The sequence below is a fragment of the Gymnoscopelus braueri genome, assembly GCF_963280865.1.
Source record: "Gymnoscopelus braueri genome assembly, chromosome: 14".
NCBI classification, from domain to species: Eukaryota; Metazoa; Chordata; class Actinopteri; order Myctophiformes; family Myctophidae; genus Gymnoscopelus; species Gymnoscopelus braueri.
The window spans coordinates 5,156,839-5,178,979 of NC_137619.1; the positions used below are offsets into that span (position 1 = coordinate 5,156,839).

General features: G+C 40.4%; 1 protein-coding gene and 1 long non-coding RNA gene across 3 annotated transcripts in view; both read left to right on the forward strand.

The window, feature by feature from the left end:
- The window catches only part of cox20 (cytochrome c oxidase assembly factor COX20), a 7,475-nt gene extending 6,985 nt beyond the window's left edge, over nucleotides 1–490 (forward strand). Inside the window, exons 4-5 of one of the 2 annotated variants that reach the window (XM_080449451.1) lie at nucleotides 1–11; nucleotides 45–490. The exon at nucleotides 1–11 is cut by the window's left edge and continues 80 nt beyond it. In XM_080449451.1, the coding sequence (XP_080305577.1) occupies nucleotides 1–11; nucleotides 45–98 (65 nt within the window). In that variant the 3' untranslated portion in view covers nucleotides 99–490. The other variant, XM_080449450.1, reaches the window with a different exon arrangement.
- A 5,868-nt stretch (nucleotides 491–6,358) lies between these two features.
- LOC308100409 lies at nucleotides 6,359–20,960 on the forward strand. Its single transcript, XR_013934439.1, has 5 exons — nucleotides 6,359–6,482; nucleotides 13,223–13,321; nucleotides 13,708–13,987; nucleotides 18,174–18,215; nucleotides 19,245–20,960. It is a non-coding gene; the product is annotated as an uncharacterized lncRNA (long non-coding RNA).
- Nucleotides 20,961–22,141: the final 1,181 nt, after the last annotated feature.

Sequence of the window (22,141 nt, forward strand, 5' to 3'; positions counted from 1 at the left end):
ATGAAGGGAGCAGTGTGGACCCCCACCATAACCCAGACCCACAGAGTCTGGACCCCCACCATAACCCCAGACCCACAGAGTCTGGACCCCCACCATAACCCCAGACCCACAGAGCGGCCCCCTCCTCCATGAGCATTTGTACTTGAAATGAATGGTTGCTGTCGGGCAGAAGCCTCTTGTCTACATACTGTCATTGTTTGTGTTTTTTTCCCCCGTAAATTAACGTCCTACTTCATCACACTCTACAGCGTCGCTCAAAAGCAGCAGATCGTCAAGCCCAAAACGTGGTGCGTGTTTTGGGCTTGTAGATCTGCTGCTTTTGCTGCTTTTGAATTTGAACGCTGAAAGGTAAGTGGACATAATGAGGTTTCCACCCGACAGAGACCATATAAAAAGGCTTGAAATGTGTCTATAGTAACTTTATTAATGTTTGATGTTGCCTTGAATAAATACATTATCTATTGACCTAATTAATACTCAACATTGTTTAAGTCCATCTTTATTGTCGTGGATAGATAGATAGATCTATAGATAGATAGTCATAGATAGGTAGGTAGATGGATATATATATTGGATATATTTTATTAAAAGGTAAATTTTTAGTATAGCTTGTAAGGATCGGGCATTTGTGGAATGAGCAACACAGCTAAATGTGTGGGTAGCGCCTCCAAAAAATTGCCTGCAATGCTTTGTCAATGCAAATGCGTGGATTCATGGTCTTGCGGATCTTTCCGCTTGTCGCGCACATCGTTTATGTGCTCTATGCTGCTTTTCCTCCTCTGTCCAATCGGGTGAGTGGAAGGCGGACCGTTCCAAAGACTCAGGAAGCGACATGGTGCTTGCGATAGAGCAACTGGTTGTAGCTGATGCACGGGAGGATCCTGACAATGAGTGACGACGGGTGGGTCACTCCGTTTATTTAGAACGCACTGGCTGCAAAAAAAAACTGTGGCCGCGCACAACCTGAGTTTAACAGCGGCCAACCATGTTTTGGTGGGACCGAGCCCTAAACGGAGTATTTCTACAATGCAGTATTTATACTTTTACTTGAGTAAAACATGTGAGTACTTTTCCCACCGCTGGTAATTTGTACTACAATGCAAGCACCACCAGCAAAGAGGAGATGCATCCAGAAGACGTTCATTTCTGGTGTTGCCATGTCTGCTTATTATAAGCGACCTTGTTTTTCCTTTAAAGTGGCTAGTAAATGTTGGTAGTTGCGGGTTGCTTTTTATACCACACTTGTGAGCTTGTAGATCGGCTATTTGCTCTGTTGGGTATTGACAGGAGCACTCGGTGTCAACATATAACCCATGCATTGGGTTGTACAGTGTTTTCTCCTTCTATAGAGCAGTGGTTCCCAAACTGGGGATTTCTTCTCCACAGTCTTAGTTCATTTTTTTCTTACTTTTTTCAAAATTTAAAGTAGCCAATAGAGATGCGCGGATGGGGTTGCATGTATACATGTTCATTATCCATCCGCCATCCATGTAGTGACTGTACACAATCCATATCCTAGTCTTCATTCAGTCACTTTCACATTCCCCATTTTGTTGCCATGTCTGCTTTTTATAGACTAGACTTATAGAGACTTTTGGACTTGTTTGGCCCTTGTTTTGGGCTTGTTTTCATAGGCTGCTTATTTCTCTCGCAAAATATGGCAGCACTGGCTGCCTGCCAAGCAACGTGCAGTAGGCGGCTAATTTGTGCCTGATGTAAAATTACGTAATATTAAAATACTACAAACGCACGCACGGCGAGATTTTGTGCTTTTTAAAAGCTATAATAGGCCTATAGATAGATATCATTAATTTAATTCCCGCATTATTTCACCCGCCCAAACTGTGGTTACCCGTGGCAACCGCGGGTAAGAGCGCGATCCGTGCATCTCTAGTAGCCAATTATTTTTTACCCCTTTTTCTCCCCAATTCAGTCGTTATGCCAATTAATTCCTCTCCACACACATCTCTGTGTTGTCACTGCTGTCCTATCCTACTGACTCACCTACCAGTAGTGGTGGAAAAAGTACTCAAATTCTTTACTTAAGTAAAAGTACCAATACTGCAATATAAAAATACTCTGTTACAAGTAAAAGTGCAGAATTCAAAATGAGTAAAAAGTACAGAAATGAGTAAAAGTACAGAAGTATTGGCATCAAAATGTACTTAAAGTACCAAAAGTAAAAGTACTTTTAAAAAAAAATAGTAGATCTACAAGCTCGCGTCGCATCGCGACGCGTTGTGAGCTTGTAGATCGGCTATTTTCAAATAGCCTAGGTATAAAATAGGGCTGAAGTGGTTAATGTATGTTCTATAACATCATAATTTATATCTACAAAGTAACTAGTAACTAAAGTTTTCAAGTAAATGTAGTGGAGTAAAAGTACAATATTTGCCTCTGAGATGTAGTGGAGTAGAAGTAAAAGTATTGGAAATTGGAAATACTCAAGTAAAGTACAAATATCTCAAAATTGTACTTAAGTACAGTACTTAAGTAAATGTACTTTACACCACTGCCTACCAGTGAGGAGCCCCCACCAGGAGGACGTAGAGCCTTCGTCCTACTCCTCCTGCCCAACACTCCCCGCTGACAGGTGCCGCCCCCAGCCCGTAGGAGTACATGCAATGACCGATATCACCCTCCTCCTCCTCCTCCTCCTCCTCCCTCCTCCCCCCTCCTCCTCCTCCTCCTCCTCCTCCTCCTCCTCCTCCTCCTCCTCCTCCTCCCCGCCCGGCTTCCCTCCCCCGAACACGGGCCAATTGTGTACGTGTAGACGCTCGACAAAACCGAACGTGTAAAAAAGTCAAATAATGACGACATATCGGTCAGGCTCCAGTAGAATATGCATTTAAAACAATAGGAGAGGCTGTAGATTTAGAGTTTTTTTGTTTTTATACGTAGCCTATTATTTATGCAGTTTTTGCTGTGTTCAAATAATTGTAAAGTGAAGTAAAAAGTACAATATTTGCCTTTGAGATGTAGTGGAGTAGACAAAGTATTACAAATGGACATGCTCAAGCAAAGTCAAAGTAGCCAACAATCATACTGAGCCTGCACTGGCCTATATCCCTATGTTGAATAAAATATTTCTGTACTCATATATATATATATATATATATATATATATATATATATATATATATATATATATATATATATATGCTACTTCGAAATGAGTAACTAATAACGTATTCCTCTTCATGAGTAACTTGCCCAACACTGTTGAGCTGTAACAGACTAGAAGATGCAGCACCTGTTGTCAACCAGTAGGTGTCCTACCTAAGCACATGGTTATACGTTCCTCAATAGAAGAGCATTATACTTATATATTGTATTAGTTAATCCACTACAAAAAGTTCTGCATTGCAGGCAGCTTTAATAATAATCTGTTTTTATTTTTTATCGGAACTGTCACAAATATTTTAATTAAACGTTAATAAAGGCTAGAGTAGTAGTAGTTTTAATATTTTACTATAGAGTAGTGATTTTCAATCTTTTGTTTTGTTTGTTTAATGTCAAGTTGTTGTTGATAAACATTAGACCACAGACACCCGTTTATCTCTGGAACCCCCACTCTACACTGTAAAATCATCATTGTTAATTTAACTCTGAGAGTACAAATGGAACAGTTTTAATATAAATGAGTATACTTATAGTGTATAATAAAGTGCCTGTCTGTCTGTCTGTCTGTCTGTCTTCAACTTTCCAGATGCCCCTCCCCCTCATTACATCAGTGCAGTGATTGGCTGATTGATCTCAGGTGAAACCAATCAGTCATCACTGCCTGCTGTATAAAATAGCAGCAGAAAAGCTGAGGCTGTCATTCAGCGCCCTGTCAGACAACAAGAGTCCTTTTAGTTTAACTCAGTGATTCTGAACCTTTATCATTTCAAGAACCCTCAATTGAATCCAGTCCACCCTGTACACTCTCAGAGTTACTAGTGTCCATTTGTACCCCTGGTAGTTCCCAGAACCGACATTGAACAAAAAAACACTGGTCTAGATCAAAGGGTGGGCAGCATTTCTTATCAGAAGACCACACTGACTTCCACAAAGCGAGCCAATGACCACCGATTGGATTAAAATGCTTTTTATTCAACAATACGGAATATACGGGTACTTCTGTGAGGCCTGTACATAATTGTAACATCCGTGACCATGGGGTTAGCACTTTATATTTGAAATCTGAATGTTTAAATAGATGTACGGACCGTAAATGGAGAAAGTGCAAACACCAGGTTGAAGTTCATCCATGAGTGTAACAGGAGTTTTCATGTACCGCACGGTAAGACTACATAGTAGCAGTTAATAAATAGACAAACAAATGAAGGAATTTACTTTATCGTGCGGAATCCGAAACAGGCAGCGCTGTGATTCTGATTTTTTTTCAGTATTATAGTCGTGTAACTTTCCCGACGTTAAACTGTGTATGTTTTCAACAACACATACACAGCCATGCAGCCTTGCAGTTTAAGTGCAGATGTCAGCATGGGAATGATTGTGTGTGTGTGTGCGGGCAAAATAACATTTGACAGCTATGACAGGTGACGGAAGCTTGCCAGACCGTATGCCAGCTTAGAAACAGTTACTAAACGGTTGACAATCGCTTTTGGGTAGGGGTTTAGTGAAGGGTCCTGCCTCTGCAAATCCCTCTGCATGTCCCTGATAAGGAGGGGGGGGGGGGGGGGATTCTACAATCACTGACAGACAGACAGACAGACAGTTACTTTCTACCACTGCTTATGATTCAGTGTTTAATTGTGAGGCTGAATCTTTATTGTTAATATTTGTATTAAGAAACAAAAGCACATGATTACGTGTGTGTGTGTGTGTGTGTGTGCGCGTGTGTGTACTTTTACACAAGCACTACTTTACTTGAGTATGCCCATTTGTCTACCCTTTTCACTCACGCAATACTACTATATCTCAGAGATAAATACTTAACTCATCAGTTACTTTGTAGATTATTATTACAAACCATGCATAAACCAATTCATCCTTTTGTATACTTTGTCTATTCAAAAAAATAGCCGATCTACAAGATTTTAATTGTTATGTTTGGTACTGCAAGTACAAATATAATAATATATACAAATAATAATAATGAATAATAATAATAATAACAACAATAACAATAATAATAATAATAATAATTATTATTATTATAATAATAGTAGTATCCATTTTGATGCCAATACTTCTTTGTCAATTGTAGAACACAGGCCTCTAACTTGCAACAGAGTACTTCTACAATGTGGTAGTGGTATTTGTACTTGAGTAAAGTATAGCCTACGTGAGAGAGTACTTCTTTGCAGTCTTTCTGTTTCTGTGAAATCACGTGACCTTCCCCCCTCCCTCCCTCCCTTCCTTCCTTCCTATGTGACGTCTCCTCACTTCTCACAGCTACAGTAAATAATGGCACATGGTCCAACATTCCAGTTTGATTTCAGCACTCTAACTCACTCAGTGGTGGAAGAAGTACTCACATTGTTTACTTAAGTAAAAGTAGCAGTAGTACCACCATGACATGTATTCTGTTACAAGTAAAAGTAATGCACTTAAGATTTACAAAAGTATTGTCATAAAAATACACTCTAAGGACCAAAAGTAAAAGTACTGTCATTATGCAGAATGTCCCATTGCACAAGTTTTCAAAATAAAGTATTTTGAAAATAGCAGATCTACAAGCTCACAAATAAAGTTTTCAAATGATTGCAGCACAGTAAAAGTAAAAGTAAAAGTATTGGAAACCAGTTGTAAACACTACAGTTTAAGTGTAAGTGCAGTACTTGAGTACATGTACTGTTTTCCACCACCTCACTGAAATGTGAACATGTAATCTGTCTCACACACACACACACACACACACACACACACACACCACACCACACCACACCACACACCACACGCACACGCAGCTATTTTCAAATAGTCTATGTATACAAGGGTTCATGTGGACGCTTGTTTCTCTCGCAATGTCTGGCAACACTGTAGAGGGGTTAGGACAGACCACAGTAATGAGGAGCTGAGACGCAGATCAGACGCTCTGAAGGAAGATAAACTATGCTGTCTACAGGAGGAGTGTAACTTTAATCTGTTTATTCACAGAGAGAGGTAAAAACTATTCTGTCTACAGGAGGAGTGTAACTTTAATCTGTTTATTCACAGAGAGAGGTAAAAACTATGCTGTCTACAGGAGGAGTGTAACTTTAATCTGTTTATTCACAGAGAGAGGTAAAAACTATTCTGTCTACAGGAGGAGTGTAACTTTAATCTGTTTATTCACAGAGAGAGGTCAAAACCATTCTGTCTACAGGAGGAGTGTAACTTTAATCTGTTTATTCACAGAGAGAGGTAAAAACTATTCTGTCTACAGGAGGAGTGTAACTTTAATCTGTTTATTCACAGAGAGAGGTCAAAACCATTCTGTCTACAGGAGGAGTGTAACTTTACATCTCTAAGCTGTTCATTCACAGACAGAGGTACGTGATTCACTCTTTAACCCTTTAAGACCAGGAACGCAGCTGCATTCATTTAGATTTCTTTGGCTATACAAGCCCTTATATGAGCTTGTAGATCTGCTACTATTTTTAAATCTACATTTTTTCCCCTATATAATCATTTATATCTGCAAAGTAACTAGTAACTAAAGTTTTCAAATAATTGTAGTGGAGTAGAAGTACAATATTTGCCTCAGAGATGTAGTGGAGTAGAGGTAAAGTACCGAAAATTGGAAATACTCCTGTAAAGTAAAAGCACCTCAAAACTGTATTTAAGTAAAGTACTTGAGTAAATGTTCTTAGTTACTTTCACCACTGCATGGAACCAAATGGAAGGTTGGGAGTGTTCCAGGACACACGCCACATGGGCGTGAATTTATAGACATTGTACCGTAGGTAGGCTACAATAAAAGATCTGTTTATCATTAACTTAACCATGGTGCTACAAAGCACACATTTGTGAGAGGGTAGACTATGGGGTTGTATTTATGAGAGAGAGAGAGAGAGAGAGAGAGAAGAGAGAGAGAGAGAGAGAGAGCGAGAGAGAGAGAGAGAGAGAGAGAGACGAGAGAGAGAGAGAGAGAGAGCAGAGAGAGAGAGAGAGAGAGAGAGAGAGAGAGAGAGAGAGAGAGAGGAGAGAGCGAGAGAGGAGAGAGAGAGAGAGAGAGAGACGAGAGAGGAGAGAGGAGAGAGAGATCTGAGAGAGAGAGAGAGAGAGAGAGAGAGAGAGAGAGAGAGAGTGCGACAGACTGTGTGTGTGTGTGTGTGTGTGTGTGTGTGTGCGTGTGCGCGTGGTGCGTGCGTGAGAGGTGAGAGAGATCCATTGTGGTTGTGACATGGGTTCATAAACCTGGAGATTGATTGATCAGACTGACCACAGAGTCCATAATGATGTTGTACATCTTACAGTGGAACAATTGATAACAATGCCTTTTGTTTGGTACTATAGTCCATGAGCCAGAGCCCCAAAATTGAGCCATGATTATCAATTGGGTGGGCAAAACTGTACCTGTATTAAATTGTTTATAGTGTCAATATAAGTAAATACATATATGATAACCTTTCCACAGGAGTAGCTTTTTCATATTTATCACACATTGTTATTTTCACGATACGTACATGACAGGTGAAAACATGACAAAATTAAAGAAATAGTTATCATAATGAAACTTCCCCAGTTGATTACTTACATGAAGACAATGATTTATCGTATTACAAGTTTTCTGAAATTGTATATTTAAATATGCAAATTATGCATGGTACAGTTGTGATTTTTGTTTTGATAAACATGAAAAAGCTGCTCCTGTGGAAATGTTATGATATATTGATTTACTTATATTGACCCTATAAACAATTTAATACAGGTAGGGTTTTGCCCACTCATTTGATAATCAAATCTTGACTGGCTCATGGACTACTTTACCTGTACTGAATTATTGCCTTTTGATTGCTGCGTTTGAACAAGGAAACCCATCGTAGCCGTTGTGTAACAGTAAACAAATACATTAATTATACAATAATCCAAAGGAGGGAGGGAGACCTGGCTATACAGTTCTACTTATAATTGTCACAGGCTCTGTGTGGCTTCCTGGGAAGTAGGTTAATAATACATAACAATCAAATACTTACAGTCCAGTATTATGTAAAATCTGCTATTTGGCATTCAATGAGCTTATAATATCTAAGCAACAAAATAATAAACAAACACATTTTCAAAGCAGAACATTTGCCTTCATTTATATGTGGTGAAGGGGGCAGAGTCCTGGATATTGGATAAGGGGGCTGGCTCAAAAAAGGTTGAGAACCACTTCCTGTGCGGACCGTAACCGTGACAACAGCAGCAGCAGTGACCTCAAAACAACACTCAAGCCAAATTCCATTCCCCAAAGCTCGACCACTTCGCTCACTCTCCTCGCTTCCTCCACTCGTGCCTAAGCCCCGCCCCTGCGAGGAGCCGAGGATTATTTGCCAGGACGGAGTGGTCGACCGGTTGCCGTCAAAGGATCGGACTGCACTTAGCGTCATTTCAAAGCGACGGAAAATTCCGCGATCACTTATGACGTCTCAAACAGCTGGACCAGAGCCGTGGATGAAAATATACATGCATAGAATAATATGCAGGTGTAGAATAATACAGAATATAAGAATAGACAATTCATCAATGTGGATGGCCACATTGTTATCTTTATAGTTAACATTTTGTGCAAAGCCATTTATTCCTGAAATAGTGAACGAAGCGCCAGGATGAGCAAACTTACATTTATGAATTAAATCCTGACCCGTCCCTCTTTTTGCTCGTACAGTCTTTTTGGTAGTAGTTTGAGATTTGGTAGTAGTTTGTAGTAGTAGTTCGTAGTAGTAAGTAGTAGTTATATTTAGTAGTAGTTATATGTAGTTATATTTAGTAGTAGTTATATTTAGTAGTAGATTTTGTGTAGATATATTTTGTTTAGTTTGATCAGTTTAGTTTAGTTTGTTTGAGCCATGCCTAGATCCCAGGGCAATTCTACTCCCTGTCCCCGTGGATCCCTTTCCCATGGACCCCCTTCGCGTGGTCGTGGAACCCCTTCCCGTGGACCCCCTTCCCGTGGTGGCCGCCGCGGATCGTGCAGCTCCAGGACCGGAGCTGCAGCTGGCGAAACGGGACCGTTTTGTCGCCAGCAAACATTGGAGGAGACAATGGCGTCAGTGTGAAGAAGAAAATTCTACCTGAGACTGATAGCGAGCTCTCTGATGAGGAACACTCTCGTGTGAAGATTGAGGCAATCGGTGAGGATCACCAGATTGCAGATACAGAGAGTAAACCACCAGAGAGTAAACCACCAGAGAGTAAACCACCAGAGAGTAAACCACCAGAGAGTACACCACCAGAGAGTAAACCACCTGTTGTACTTGGGACTGAGACTGCAGGGACCGTGACTGCTACAGGGCTACGCCGTAGTAGCAGACCAGGCATTGACCGTGTACGTGAGGCCGTGGAGTCGGAGTACAACTCTCAGCCGTCCTCCGATATATCAGACGCCGACTCGGAGGAACTTTGGGAACCTCTGTTGAGGGAGGACGCTGGTCCTATTCTTTTCCAGACTGCTAGTGGTAAGAAGATTTATATTTGTATCGTGTTTGAGATGAAATCAAATGAATACTGTATCTATGCGTGTGATGTATTGTGTGGCGCAATAAAACATAGCAGATCTACAAGCTCACAAAGCGTCGCTTGCGCCGCCGTGTTGTGAGCTAGATCTGCTATTTTGTATTGCACCAGTTTGAGCCCTAGTGTGCGAGCGTTTATTTATTCATCTCCAATATAGTTAATCTGCTATTGTTGGCGTGGTCTTTTTGTGGGGGTTGTATGTAGGCTATTGTATAAAATGTATACAAATCCTTTGAAAATAGCCGATCTACAAGCTCACTTTGAAAGCTCACATAAAAGGGTCATTTTATAGCTACGCAGTGTAGCGAGTCAGGTATGACATTGGAGTTGTGGCAAGAGAGAGAGAGTGATTGAGACAGTAGCCATGAAAAGGGATGTTGGGGAGGCCAAAAGGAATACTTTTTTTTGGGAGGGGGATCGGAGAGGTGCAGAAGCCCCCCCTCTGCATGTGATGTAATAATACAATACATCAAAGAACTAGAAGGTCAGGTTATATCAACAGGATCACTCGGTTGCTGTTGTTGGGTGGTTGTTGTTGACATGGCCTGACCGTAGTTACCTTTGATCTACCCCGACAAAAAGACCGCCACAAAAATAGCAGATCTACAAGCTCACTGTGAGCCCGACCGTAGTTACCTTTGATCTACCCCCAGAAAAAGACCACCCCCAAAAATTGCAGATCTACAAGCTCACAACGCATGCGTTGTGAGTATTTATATACTGTATCTATGCATGTGATGTATTGTGTGGCGTAATAAAACATAGCAGATCTACAAGCTCACAATGCGTCTCTTGCGCCGCCGTGTTGTGAGCTAGATCTGCTATTTTTTTATTGCACCAGTTTGAGCCCTGGTGTGCGAGCCTTTATTTATTCATCTCCAATATAGTTCATCTGCTATTTTTGGCGTGGTCTTTTTGTGGGGGTTGTATGTAGGCTATTGTATAAAATGTATAAAAATCTTTTGAAAATAGCAGATCCACAAGCTCACTTTGATCCTGACCGTAGTTACCTTTGATCTACCCCCACAAAAAGACCACCCCAAAAAATGGCAGATCTACAAGCTCACAACGGGTGCATTGTGAGCTTATAGAGCTGCTATTTTAAAAGGATTTTTCCCTTTTCATTGTCAACAAAAGCATGTACTTACAAACTGTACATTGTGTGCTCTAAGTCTCTCTGGATAAGAACATCTGCTAAATTGTAAATTGATTTGATTTTGTGTATTAACTACCAACTACCTGTGACATGATTCTGTCTGTGATTTTAGATGAGGAGGAGGAGGAGGAGGAGGAGGAGGAGTTGGCTGGTACTTCTGGAGGTGGTGGTCCATGTGTTGGCAGTAATAGAGGAAAGAATCATTTTACCTTATTATTTACATCATAAAGTCATGGACCAGCCTGAGACATCTTTTTATTTACCAAACTTTTATATTTTACTACTGTGATTTTAGATGAGGAGGAGGAGGAGGAGGACTCTACGTTACCACCTGTTGCAAGTGACAAGAGAGGTAAGGACAAAAGTATATTTTTCTGCACACTTACCACACAAATAAAAATATATATATTTTATAGTAATTATGTATTTAGAGAATTTACAGGTCGAAGCAGGCCTGGTCGAGTTGTGGATTCTGACTGGAGTAAGGTGAACTGGTGGCCGACCGAGATCCCCTTCACTGTATGTCCATGTATAAAATAGGGCCTGTGTTGGATAACCTTACTTCCAAATTTAGGGAACTCTACCAACCAGACCAGTGCATTTCAATTGATGAGGGTACACTTTGTTTTCATGGTCGCCTAAATTTCAAAGTGTATAATCCCCAAAAAACAGTCCGATACAGCATAAAATCCTGCATTCTCTGTGACTCAAAAACAGGCTACTGCTTCAACATGAAGCCCTATTCTTCCCTTGCTGACACAGTTTTTTTCCCCCTTCTTGATGGGCTCGCAGGCCATGGATATAAATTATTCATGGACAATTTTCATAATTCAGTCACCATGTGCCAAATCCTGCTGTTGAAGAACACGCATGTGTGTGGAACACTAAGGAAGAACAGGGGTGAACCGCCATGCATTAGAGAGGCTTCTACTGCTAACCTGGGAGTTGGGGAGGTATTGATGCGGCACAACGAGAAGGTGATGTTGGCATGGAGGGACAAACGAATTGTCAGGCTGGTGTCCACATTCCACCCAAATGAAATGGGGGAGGTGGAGATGTGGCAGAAAGCCACACGTAAGGAGGTTGCACACAAGGTTTCACAAGGGAGGCCTGTTGTAGTTGTGGACTACAACAAGTCCATGAATGGGGTGGACAAAATGGACCAAAACATAGTTTATTATCCATTTGTTCGAAAGTCCACCAAATGGACAAACAAATTTGTAGCCTACCTTTTTGAAATCAGTCTTTTCAATTATTTTATCATCAAACAGACATTACACTGTAATGTCTGTTTGTGTAAGGAGGAATGTTTCCCTAAGTACCATTCAGAGCCATACTATACTAAATAGTTCTAGGTCTGCTACTTACTTGTGTGTGTGTGTACTGTGTATATAGTCAAATAGTGGGCTACTTGCATTATTTGTGATATGTATCTTCCTGGGTCTGAAATAAAGATTGAATTGACTTGAATTGAATATCCTCTTTTTTTCCTATGTATATATATTGTTTCATGCCTGCACTACTGCACAAAATCTAAACTGATCAGGTCTGCTGCTTGTGTGTGTATATATTCTACCCTCTCTTCTGTATATATTCTGTTTCATGCCTTGATGATTGATATATATATATATATATATATATATATATATATATATATATATATATATATATATATATATATATATATATAGCTACAGAGAGATTTCTGCTTCACAGAGTTCACTTCACTAAAAGGGCTTTTTCTCAGGTTTCCATTTCAAAAGGGCTGTTTTAGCTGAAAAACCAAGCTATATTCAACTGCCGATAAGTAGAGAACTGCACATGCTAGCAACTCTTTTTTCCTAGGCAAAGTAGAGAGTCACCTCTCTCTTTTGAGATATTTCGTGTCATTTTAGTCAAAACACAAAATATTCTGTGGGTCTTCAAAGATTAGTCAAAACGCTCAAAATATCTGGCACTGGGAGCACACTTTTATGAAAAACTCTGGCAGTCAAAGAGTTAAGAGTACTGCATTTACCCCCCCAGAGCCACAGAAACCGGTTTAGTATTATATTCTGGGATAGGATAGGGTAGACCTTTATTGATTCTTCCAGGGAAAGTTAGCTGTCTTTGAAATGTAATGGTCAACATTTAAACAGGTTAAACACTCCTTTCTCTAGGGGGGCTATATGCTACCAGTCCAGTTCAGCTAGTTCAGGTGTACGCCCAGGAACTTGTAGGTGTCCAGGAACCCCACTGATTCCCCATGAAGGATACAGGGGGATGGGGACATCTGACAGATCTCCACCTCACAAAGCTCTCCAAGGCATTGTGTTCTTCTGCGTCACCTTGTGCAGGTGACATGTTTTGCTATCCTACCACTGTTATGCCGACGACACTCAACTGGTTATCTCCTTCTCCCCTTCTGCCACTCAGGTGGAAAAGCGCATCGCTACATGTCTGGCTGACATCTCCAGTGGACGTCTTCTCACCACCTCAAGCTAAACGCAGACAAGAGTGAGCTCTTCTTCCAAGGTAAGACCTGCCTCATGCAGGATCTCATTATTTCCATAGACAACTCCCTGGTGAGAGCCTTGGTGTTGTCCTGGACAAGTAGCTCTCATTCAAGGCACACATTGCAGCGGTCACTTGATCCTATAGGTTTACACTCTATAACATTCAAAGGATTACACCCTATAGATAGTTGGATCGTTCAAGCGTATTTATCTATATAAATGTACACTAACTGTGGGGGCTTCAGAGGTGCGCTCCCCCACTTCCAAAATTAGCACTACAACACTGACTATGTATTCCCTGATGTTTGTTAGTTCAACCAAAGCTTGTGGTGTTCTCTCTTAACATCCCAAAGCATTCAAAGAAGGAAGCTGAGATGTTAACACCATCCACCATCTGTTTCTTAGCAGGAATCAACTATGGCAAAACTTAAGGAAGATATGTTGAACGCTTTGAAGGATCTGGACACCGATGAGTTCCACACGTTCAAGTGGTTTCTTCGACAGCCTGGAAATGTTGAAGGACTCCAGCCGCTAACAAAGAGTGATCTGGAGAATGCTAAGAGGACAGACACCATCGATCGGATTGTAGAGAATTATCCAGGGAAAGAACTTCAAATCATTGTGAATGTTCTGAAGAAGATCAATAGGATTGATCTAGTAGGGAGGTTTGAAAACACACCAAAAGGTAGGTAAAGAGAGGTTAGAGATGATTATAAGTTAATGTTACATTAAAATACGTCTGTAGATTGAAGTGAGTGTGTGTAAGGATGATTAACTGACGTTTTGCATTGATGTTAGGGCTGGGCGATATGTCGATATGTATCGTCTGGACGATAGAAAATGTCTATCGTTTAATATGAAGCTCTATCGTTTATATCGCAAAATGTCGCAAAACACGCTTTACGGCAGTATTTACGTCACCGACGCGACATATGGCATGCCCAGGGACGCACGCTGCTAAAGCATAAACAAAACAAACAACTATGGAGGAAGACGTAGCTGACCAGGGTAACAGTACTAATTCGCAACAACAACAAGAGGATCAACAAGATGACCAGCCAACACAAACCGAGGAGCTTGTACCTAAAAAAGGGGGAACTTCTGTCGCATGGATGTGGTTTGGATTTAAAAAGACCGACACGGACCAGACCACAGTAGTTTGTAAAGTATGCCGCTGCCCGGTCCCATCACCGGACTCCAACACGACTAACTTATTTTATCACCTGAGAAAGAATCATGACAAAGAATACAGAGAGAGTCAACGAGAAAAAGCAGCAAAAGCCGGCGGGAGTAACGTTGACGTTAAGAAGAAGAAGAAACAACTCCAGACGCAGACTTTGGAACAGGCGTTTACCCGTGGCACACCATATAGCCATACCTCCCGCAGATGGAAGGACATAACTACTGCCGTTGTCAAGCACATCTGTAAAGATATGGCTCCAATCTACACGGTCGAGAAACGGGGGTTTTGTGAGTTGGTGCAAACACTCGATCCTAGATACGAAATGCCCAGCCGAAAACACATCACTAAAGTCGTGTTACCTGGTTTATATGATGAGTGCCGGGCCAAAGTGGAGGAGGAGATACACAAGGGAATGTTCTACGCTACAACAACAGATATGTGGTCGAGCCGAACGACACATCCATATATGGCCTTGACGATACACTTCATCGACCAAGCTTGGAACCTCTGCAGTCGGTGTTTACAGACAAGTTATTTTCCAGAAGACCACACTGGAGTCGAGATAGCCAGAGGTCTCACTGAAGCCCTTGAGTCGTGGGGACTGCAGGAGGATCGCCTCGTATGTATCACCACAGACAACGCCAGCAACAACATCCTTGCCCTTCAGCTGATGAATACAACACGCCTGCAGTGTTTTGGCCACCGTCTTCATCTAGCCATTGGTGAGTAACTCTAAATCGATCTAAAAATGCTTATACATTTTTGTTTTTTGTTTTCATAATGTCATTTATTGTATATGTGTATGTTTTTGTTTGATCATTTATAGGCATTTTAACACAAGAGCCATATTGTTGTTTTGTATAGCCTAATTGAAAATTGCTAATACATATATTGTTTTTAAAAATGCATATAAATACACAGTAATACCTTAGAACAGAGCAGTGTCAAGGAAGGTCTCCCCTTAACTCTGACGTTAGGGTTCATTTGGTTCCATTTGTATACTGTCAGAGTTACAGACTTGTATGGGTCAATTTAGACGGCCTAAAGGAACCCACATAGTCCCTGAAATCCACTTTGAGAACCACTGTGGAGGATTAGAGGATTAATGTATGGACTATCACTATGGTGGAACCATTTTAGTTATATTAACAGCCATAATGGCAAAATTCTCCTACAATATTTCTGAGCATTTAAAAGCCAGTTAAAAGCTAAAAATACAGAATACTCCTCCATCCAATCCATCATTTTGTAAAGTCATGATGTCAGTGTGGACCTCTATACTAAACAAAAAAATATATATATATATGAATAAATAAATTAAATTCATAACATGTAATTAATTAATACATTTTACCTGTCCTGTACACAGTGTAATATTTTAAAAAGTATAGAACGTTACATTTACTTCTCCTTTATTTCCACAGGGAGGGGTGTGAAACTACACCAGGTGGACCGAGCAGTCGGCGTCTGCAAGAAGATTGTGGCTGCCTTCTCCAATTCATGGAAGAGAAGACGGGAGCTGGCCAAAGCTCAAGCAGAGCAAAAGCCACCCTTGCCCAGTCATCAGCTGATCACAGAAACCCCTACAAGGTGGGGCTCTATGCAAGCGATGGTTGAAAGGGTGCTCGAGCAGGAGAAAGCTATCTCACAGGTTCTCCGTGCCGACAAGAAAGTGCGTCACCTGGTCCCAACTTGGCAGGACATGGACGTTCTGGAGTCCATGAACAAGGCACTGGGTCCTCTCAAGGAGTTTACGGATGCCTTGTCTGGGGAGCTCTACCCAAGTGTTTCCTACTTGAAACCCGTCCTCCATCTGTTCAACAACCAGATACTCAAGCATCAGGATGGTGACACTCAGCTCACCACGAACATCAAAGAGGGCATACTAAAATACCTAAATGAGAAGTATGATGACCAGGAAACCCAGGAGCTGCTTGACATGGCTTCTCTTGTTGACCCTCGGTTCAAAACCACATACATCAAACAAGAGAGGGTGGACTACATCAAGACAAGAGCTGCTGCAGAGCTGCAGAAGCTGGTGGCCGAACAAAAAGAGCCAGAGGCAGTCCCCCTTCCGTCAGCTGCCACTGCCAGAGATCAGGATGAGCCAGAGCCAGAGGAGGTTCCTGCTAAGAAAAAAAAGAAGAGTTTGAGCAGCTACTTTCAAACAGCAGCAAAGCCAAGCCAAGCGGCCCCTCATTCAAGCAGAGAATCCATTGAAAATGAGCTCACCCTCTATCTCTTACTGGACGCTGGTCCAGACACAGATCCACTGGAATGGTGGAAGGCGAATGAGGCACATTTCCCCCATGTGGCCAAGCTAGCGAGAAAATATCTTTGCATCCCTGCCACAAGTTCCCCTTCAGAGCGGGCTTTCAGTGCAAGTGGGAACATTGTGACATGCCAGAGGTCAGCTCTGAAACCAGCTAGAGTTGACCAGCTTGTATTCCTAGCACTGAACCTGTAGAAGCATGAGATTTGCCAAATGTTTGGATGTTTTCATAATCCATCCATGCTACTTGAAGTAGTTTTGTTTACCTTTATATATTATACCTACAGTACCTCATATTATATATGTATAATATTTCTGTGATCCATTTGCAGCTACACTTTAACTTGGAAGGGTTCCATGTTTACATTTGATTTTTGATATATTATTTATTTTAGGGGCTCGGCCAGTAGGCCTAAGGTGGCAAGGCCTGTATTATTTTTGTTTGTTTGTTTTTTGTTAGATTTTGTATAATTATATTGTGAGCCTGATTTTGTTGCTGCACTTTAAACTTGGAAGTTTATTTGGTATTTGGCCCTGGCCTGGCCTGCACGATGCTCTTTAAAACTAAGAAGTGTTCAATATGTTATAGGCCAATACCAATATTTGTTACTGTTAGGCAAATATTCACAATATTCACCACAGTTCTTAAGTGTTTTCTATTGCCTAGAATGCCTTCTCTAGACTAGAGAACAAAGGACACTTGGAGCAACTTGCACTAACATGATGATGCTGAGACGTCTGGGTGGTGTTACCGTTTACGAAGTAGGCTACTGCTACATGTTGAATACATTTAATGGCAGATGTTATCATGACCAACAAATATTTTTGCATGAATACATGCTTGGAATTTGGAAAACAGGTTCTAAATAAAACAAATATTTAGTACCTACTACCTTTATTTGTTGAGTATATCATTTCAAACTGCATTTCCACATTGCAATTTTATGTGAACTATTCATTAATTGAATTTACCAAAAATGTGCTATATCGTGATGTATATCGTATCGGGATATAAAATGAGCTATATCGGGATATGAGATTTTGGTCATATCGCCCAGCCCTAATTGATGTGCATAAAAAGGGGTAAAAAAAAACTTGAACAGTGTTTAGCAGGTAGATGATCAGCATCCATAGGTGTCTAACTTTGATCAAAGTTAGGGGAGCCACCTTTTAGATAGAAGGTCTTGGAGGTATTGATAATGATGTTAATGAAACAAAGTAGATCAGATATATTGATGAGGATTATGATTGTTGTTCATGTATCCGTAGTTTACAGTGTTTTATGTGGTCATTTAAACATTTTTCACTATTGAACTTTATCTATTCTCGATTGTAGATTAAAACAATTAGGTCATTCTTCAATATGAGGTCATGATGTTACTGATTTGATTGCTTTCTATTTCGACTGTCACCCAGAATCTCCAGGAAACAGTACAAACAGAGAAGACTATTTGAAACGTGAGTACTTTAGTGGTGTAGTCTTAACTGGAGAAGTGGGAATACTTTAAAATATGAAGGTGACCCTGAAGGGTCAGCACTGTGTGTAAAACACTCTCCTGAAAGGTCAGCACTGTGTGTAAAACACTCTCTGAAAGAGTTACTTTCATCCAACGGCCAAAGGCGACGCATTATGTTTTCACTTCTGTGTGTTTTGTTTTTCTGTCCATGTAATAAACAGCTAAGCTCGGACACTGCTGGACCGATGGTACTTTTTAAATGTATTTGATTTTTTGCATTAAAAAAATGTAATGAAAAAGTAATTAAAAAAAACACAGCCTGGCCCGGATCGCTGGCCTTGCGGTCCGGGCATCTAGGCTGCACTGCAGCCTGACAGCATGTTGCGGGTTCGATTCCCGATCCCGACGACCTTTGCTTCATTTCACGGCCCATCTCTCTCTCCCCATTTCCTGTCAATCTACTATACTATCAATAAAGGCAGGAAAAAACAGGGCCCCCTCACACATTAGAAGGACAATATCACTCACCAGCACCAAGGACAATGTTTTCAATGAATCTAACATGGTTCAAATGGAGTTTGAAGTTACAATGGGTTTATGTAGGAAGGGGGCAAATCAAGAAACTTAAAAACTGGGGTGAAGCACAGTAAACAGCCTGAGTAGACGTTAAAATGACAACAAACATGTTTGAAAGTGAAATAATATAAGTGAAATAAGTACAGTCACCAAAGCCCTAATATACCATGTTATATGAAAAAAGTGAAATTAGCCGATCTACAAGCTCACAACATGATGATTCAATGTGTTGTGAGCTTGTAGATCTACTAGTTTAGCTATGTTTGATGATGATGATGATGATGATGATGATGATGATGATGATTATTATTATTATCCTTATTATTATTATATAAATGGAAATTAAGTGCAAATGTTTGTAAGTGGTCTCCTACCTTTATAATAACAGGACAGGGACACCAGGTTGAAAATGTTTAATTTGTTGTGATATTTTTTTCATGTGTTCTTCTCACAGATTCCTATCAACTGTCACTGGACCCAAACACAGTGGCCAGCAACCTCTACCTATCAGAGGAGAACAGGAAGGTGACTTTTCAACGCTGCAATCTACAAGATCATCCAGATCATCCAGACAGATTTAAACTGGTTAACCAGGTGTTGAGTAGAGAGAGTCTGTCTGAACAGACTTCCGTTCCATTCTACTTTGAAGTAGAATGGAACGGAGATGTTTATATAGCAGTCAGTTATAAAGACATCCATAGAAAGAAGGAGCATGTGTCAGAGTTTGGATACAATGACAAGTCCTGGAGCTTAATGTGCTATGGTGGAAGCTACGGGTTCAGACACAACAGGATTCGTACTGAAGTGTCAGGACCTCGTCCCTCCAAAGTGGGGGGTGAGTATGCGGGGGTAATGGGAGTGTATGTAGATCACAAAGCAGGCCGTGTGTCATTCTTCAGTGTTGATGTTTATAACAACACAATGATCCTCCTCCATAATGTTCGAACCACCTTCACACAACCTCTCTATGCGGGGATATGGCTTTTTGATCGTGGATGTACAGCAGAGGTGTGTAAGATTTGGTAAACCTTCCAAGTCGGCCATACCAACCATGATCAAAATGTGCATTTTGAAACAAAATGCCGTAGCGACACGTTGCGTTGTGAGCTTGTAGATTCGCTACATGTTGGCCCACAAACATATTTTATCAAATTAAAGAATGATAAAAAAATAAATTAAAAAAACGATAATGTTATAAAGTAATTGATTTATAATAAATTCCTGTTTTGGACGATATGTCATTATAGGCCTTTTTTTTATTGTAAAATAGATCGTCTATTTCTATGCAGATCTACAAGCTCACAAGGTGTCACATCGTGACGCGTTGTGAGCTTGTACATTGACTTTTTATTTTGGAGGGGAAGAACTATTTCAAAAATATTTAATCATATGTTTGATTTCTGTTTTATTTTCTTTGTTAAAGCCTCAGTATGTAACTTTTTTTATGAATGAAATGTTGTCCAATCTGTATGGTACAGTATGTTAATACATAATAACTTATACAATTGGGGTGGTTTTGTCTCGCTGCTCTTCTATTGAGACATTTAGATCGTTTCAAAGGTCATGTCTCACCTAGACACAGGATCTGACAAAAAAAAATGGTACATGGTCAAGATTCAATTTCTCCCCTGAGCAAGCAGGGCGGCTCTATTAGCTCAATGGTAAGACATTCTGCTCTTGCACAGGAAACCGGTTTCAAATCCGGGGTAGAATAGGAAAGTTGCATAGTGCTGCTTTAAAATAAAAAATATAGAATCATAAGTTTAATGTCATTTTACATTTCAGTTTTTATTTTCTTTATTAACACATTACCTGCCAAGATATTAAACATACACATCCCCTTGCCAGCGTACTTACCTCAATCCGATGATCTTTGAAACGCCGTGGAAAAGACATTGTGTACCAAAAAAACTAAAAAAATAGTCCCCATGGGTTGGCGGACGGATCTGTGTATTCAGAGGAACAACAACGTTCCAACCGCGATCCGCCATTTTGGGGCTTCGGCCCGCTGGTGGTTTTCAATGCAAAAAAAAAGAAACTGAGTTAGGCCTACAGCTGTTTTTCTGAAAAATCCTATCGTTGGGATGAATGGATGTGACTTTTTTTTGCGATGACGTCACATCCACATACTACTTCTTTGAGTGACGATCGATCATTCCAAAGCCGTGTTAGGGTGCGCTTTGTGGAATTTAAAAAAAAAAAATGTTTTTTTGGAAAGAACGCATATACTCGATCTTGGCCATCAAGTGATGCATTTGAAAGAACGAGTATATCTCTGTTCAATCAATGTGTTAAAATAAAAATTTTGAATAATACGTTTGATGTCATGTTAAATTTCAGTTTTATTCTCTTTACTAAAATAAAAATATTGAATCATAAGTTTGATGTATTATCTTTATTGGGAAAAAGTGTCTATTTGTCGGTACTTGAGTATTTGTATTTTGGAATATTTGTGACTTTCACTCCATTACATTTCAAATACAAATATTGTACCTTTGACTCCACTACAAGTCTAGGAAGGGAAACAATTACGTTATGAATTAACTACTTAAGCTCTATTTCAAACATAAAATCTCTATTCTTGAAAATGTTTGATTACGTGAGTATTTTTTTTAAACGCAACTACCCCAGTACTTTGACTCAAGAACAAATGATTTTATTATTTTTCAAGATATTTTTTTGGCTTTTTTTTTCATATAGCAGTCAGTTATAAAGACATCCATAGAAAGAAGGAGCATGCACAAATGTTTGGAGACAATGACAAGTCCTGGAGCTTAATGTGCTCTGGTGGAAGATACTGGCTCCAACACAACAGCATTGGTACTTAAGTGTCAGGACCTCTTCCCTCCAAAGTGGGGGGTGAGTATGCGGGGGTAATGGGAGTGTATGTAGATCACAATGTGTTAAAATACAAATATTTAATAACTAGAAAATGTGCTCCTCGGAGCACAAGTCTCCGCCAGCAGACCCGTGCTATTTTAATAGCACGGGTCGTCTTGGTAGAACGGGTCGTCTTGGTAGAATGCGCGTGGTTTTTGGTGTTCTGCAGGGGCGACTGAATATGTAGTGTCTGCATCTAAAAAATGTTCTTCTTGAAGCAATGTGTCATATGGGAGTCCTCGTAATTGACTGGTTTGTTCAAATGCTTGTCTGTCTTCTTCATCTTCATTGTCTTGAACAGTTTCAGCAGTTGATTGGTGTGTTTGATCTATGTCAGTTTTCTCTAGTGCTACATAATGTATTTGATCAAGGTGGCCAATTGTTACAGTATTAAGACTTCGGCCTTGTTGTGGGATCAATTCAACTCTATAGTCCTCTTCTGTGTTACTGTTGTAGATGAGTATGCTTTCT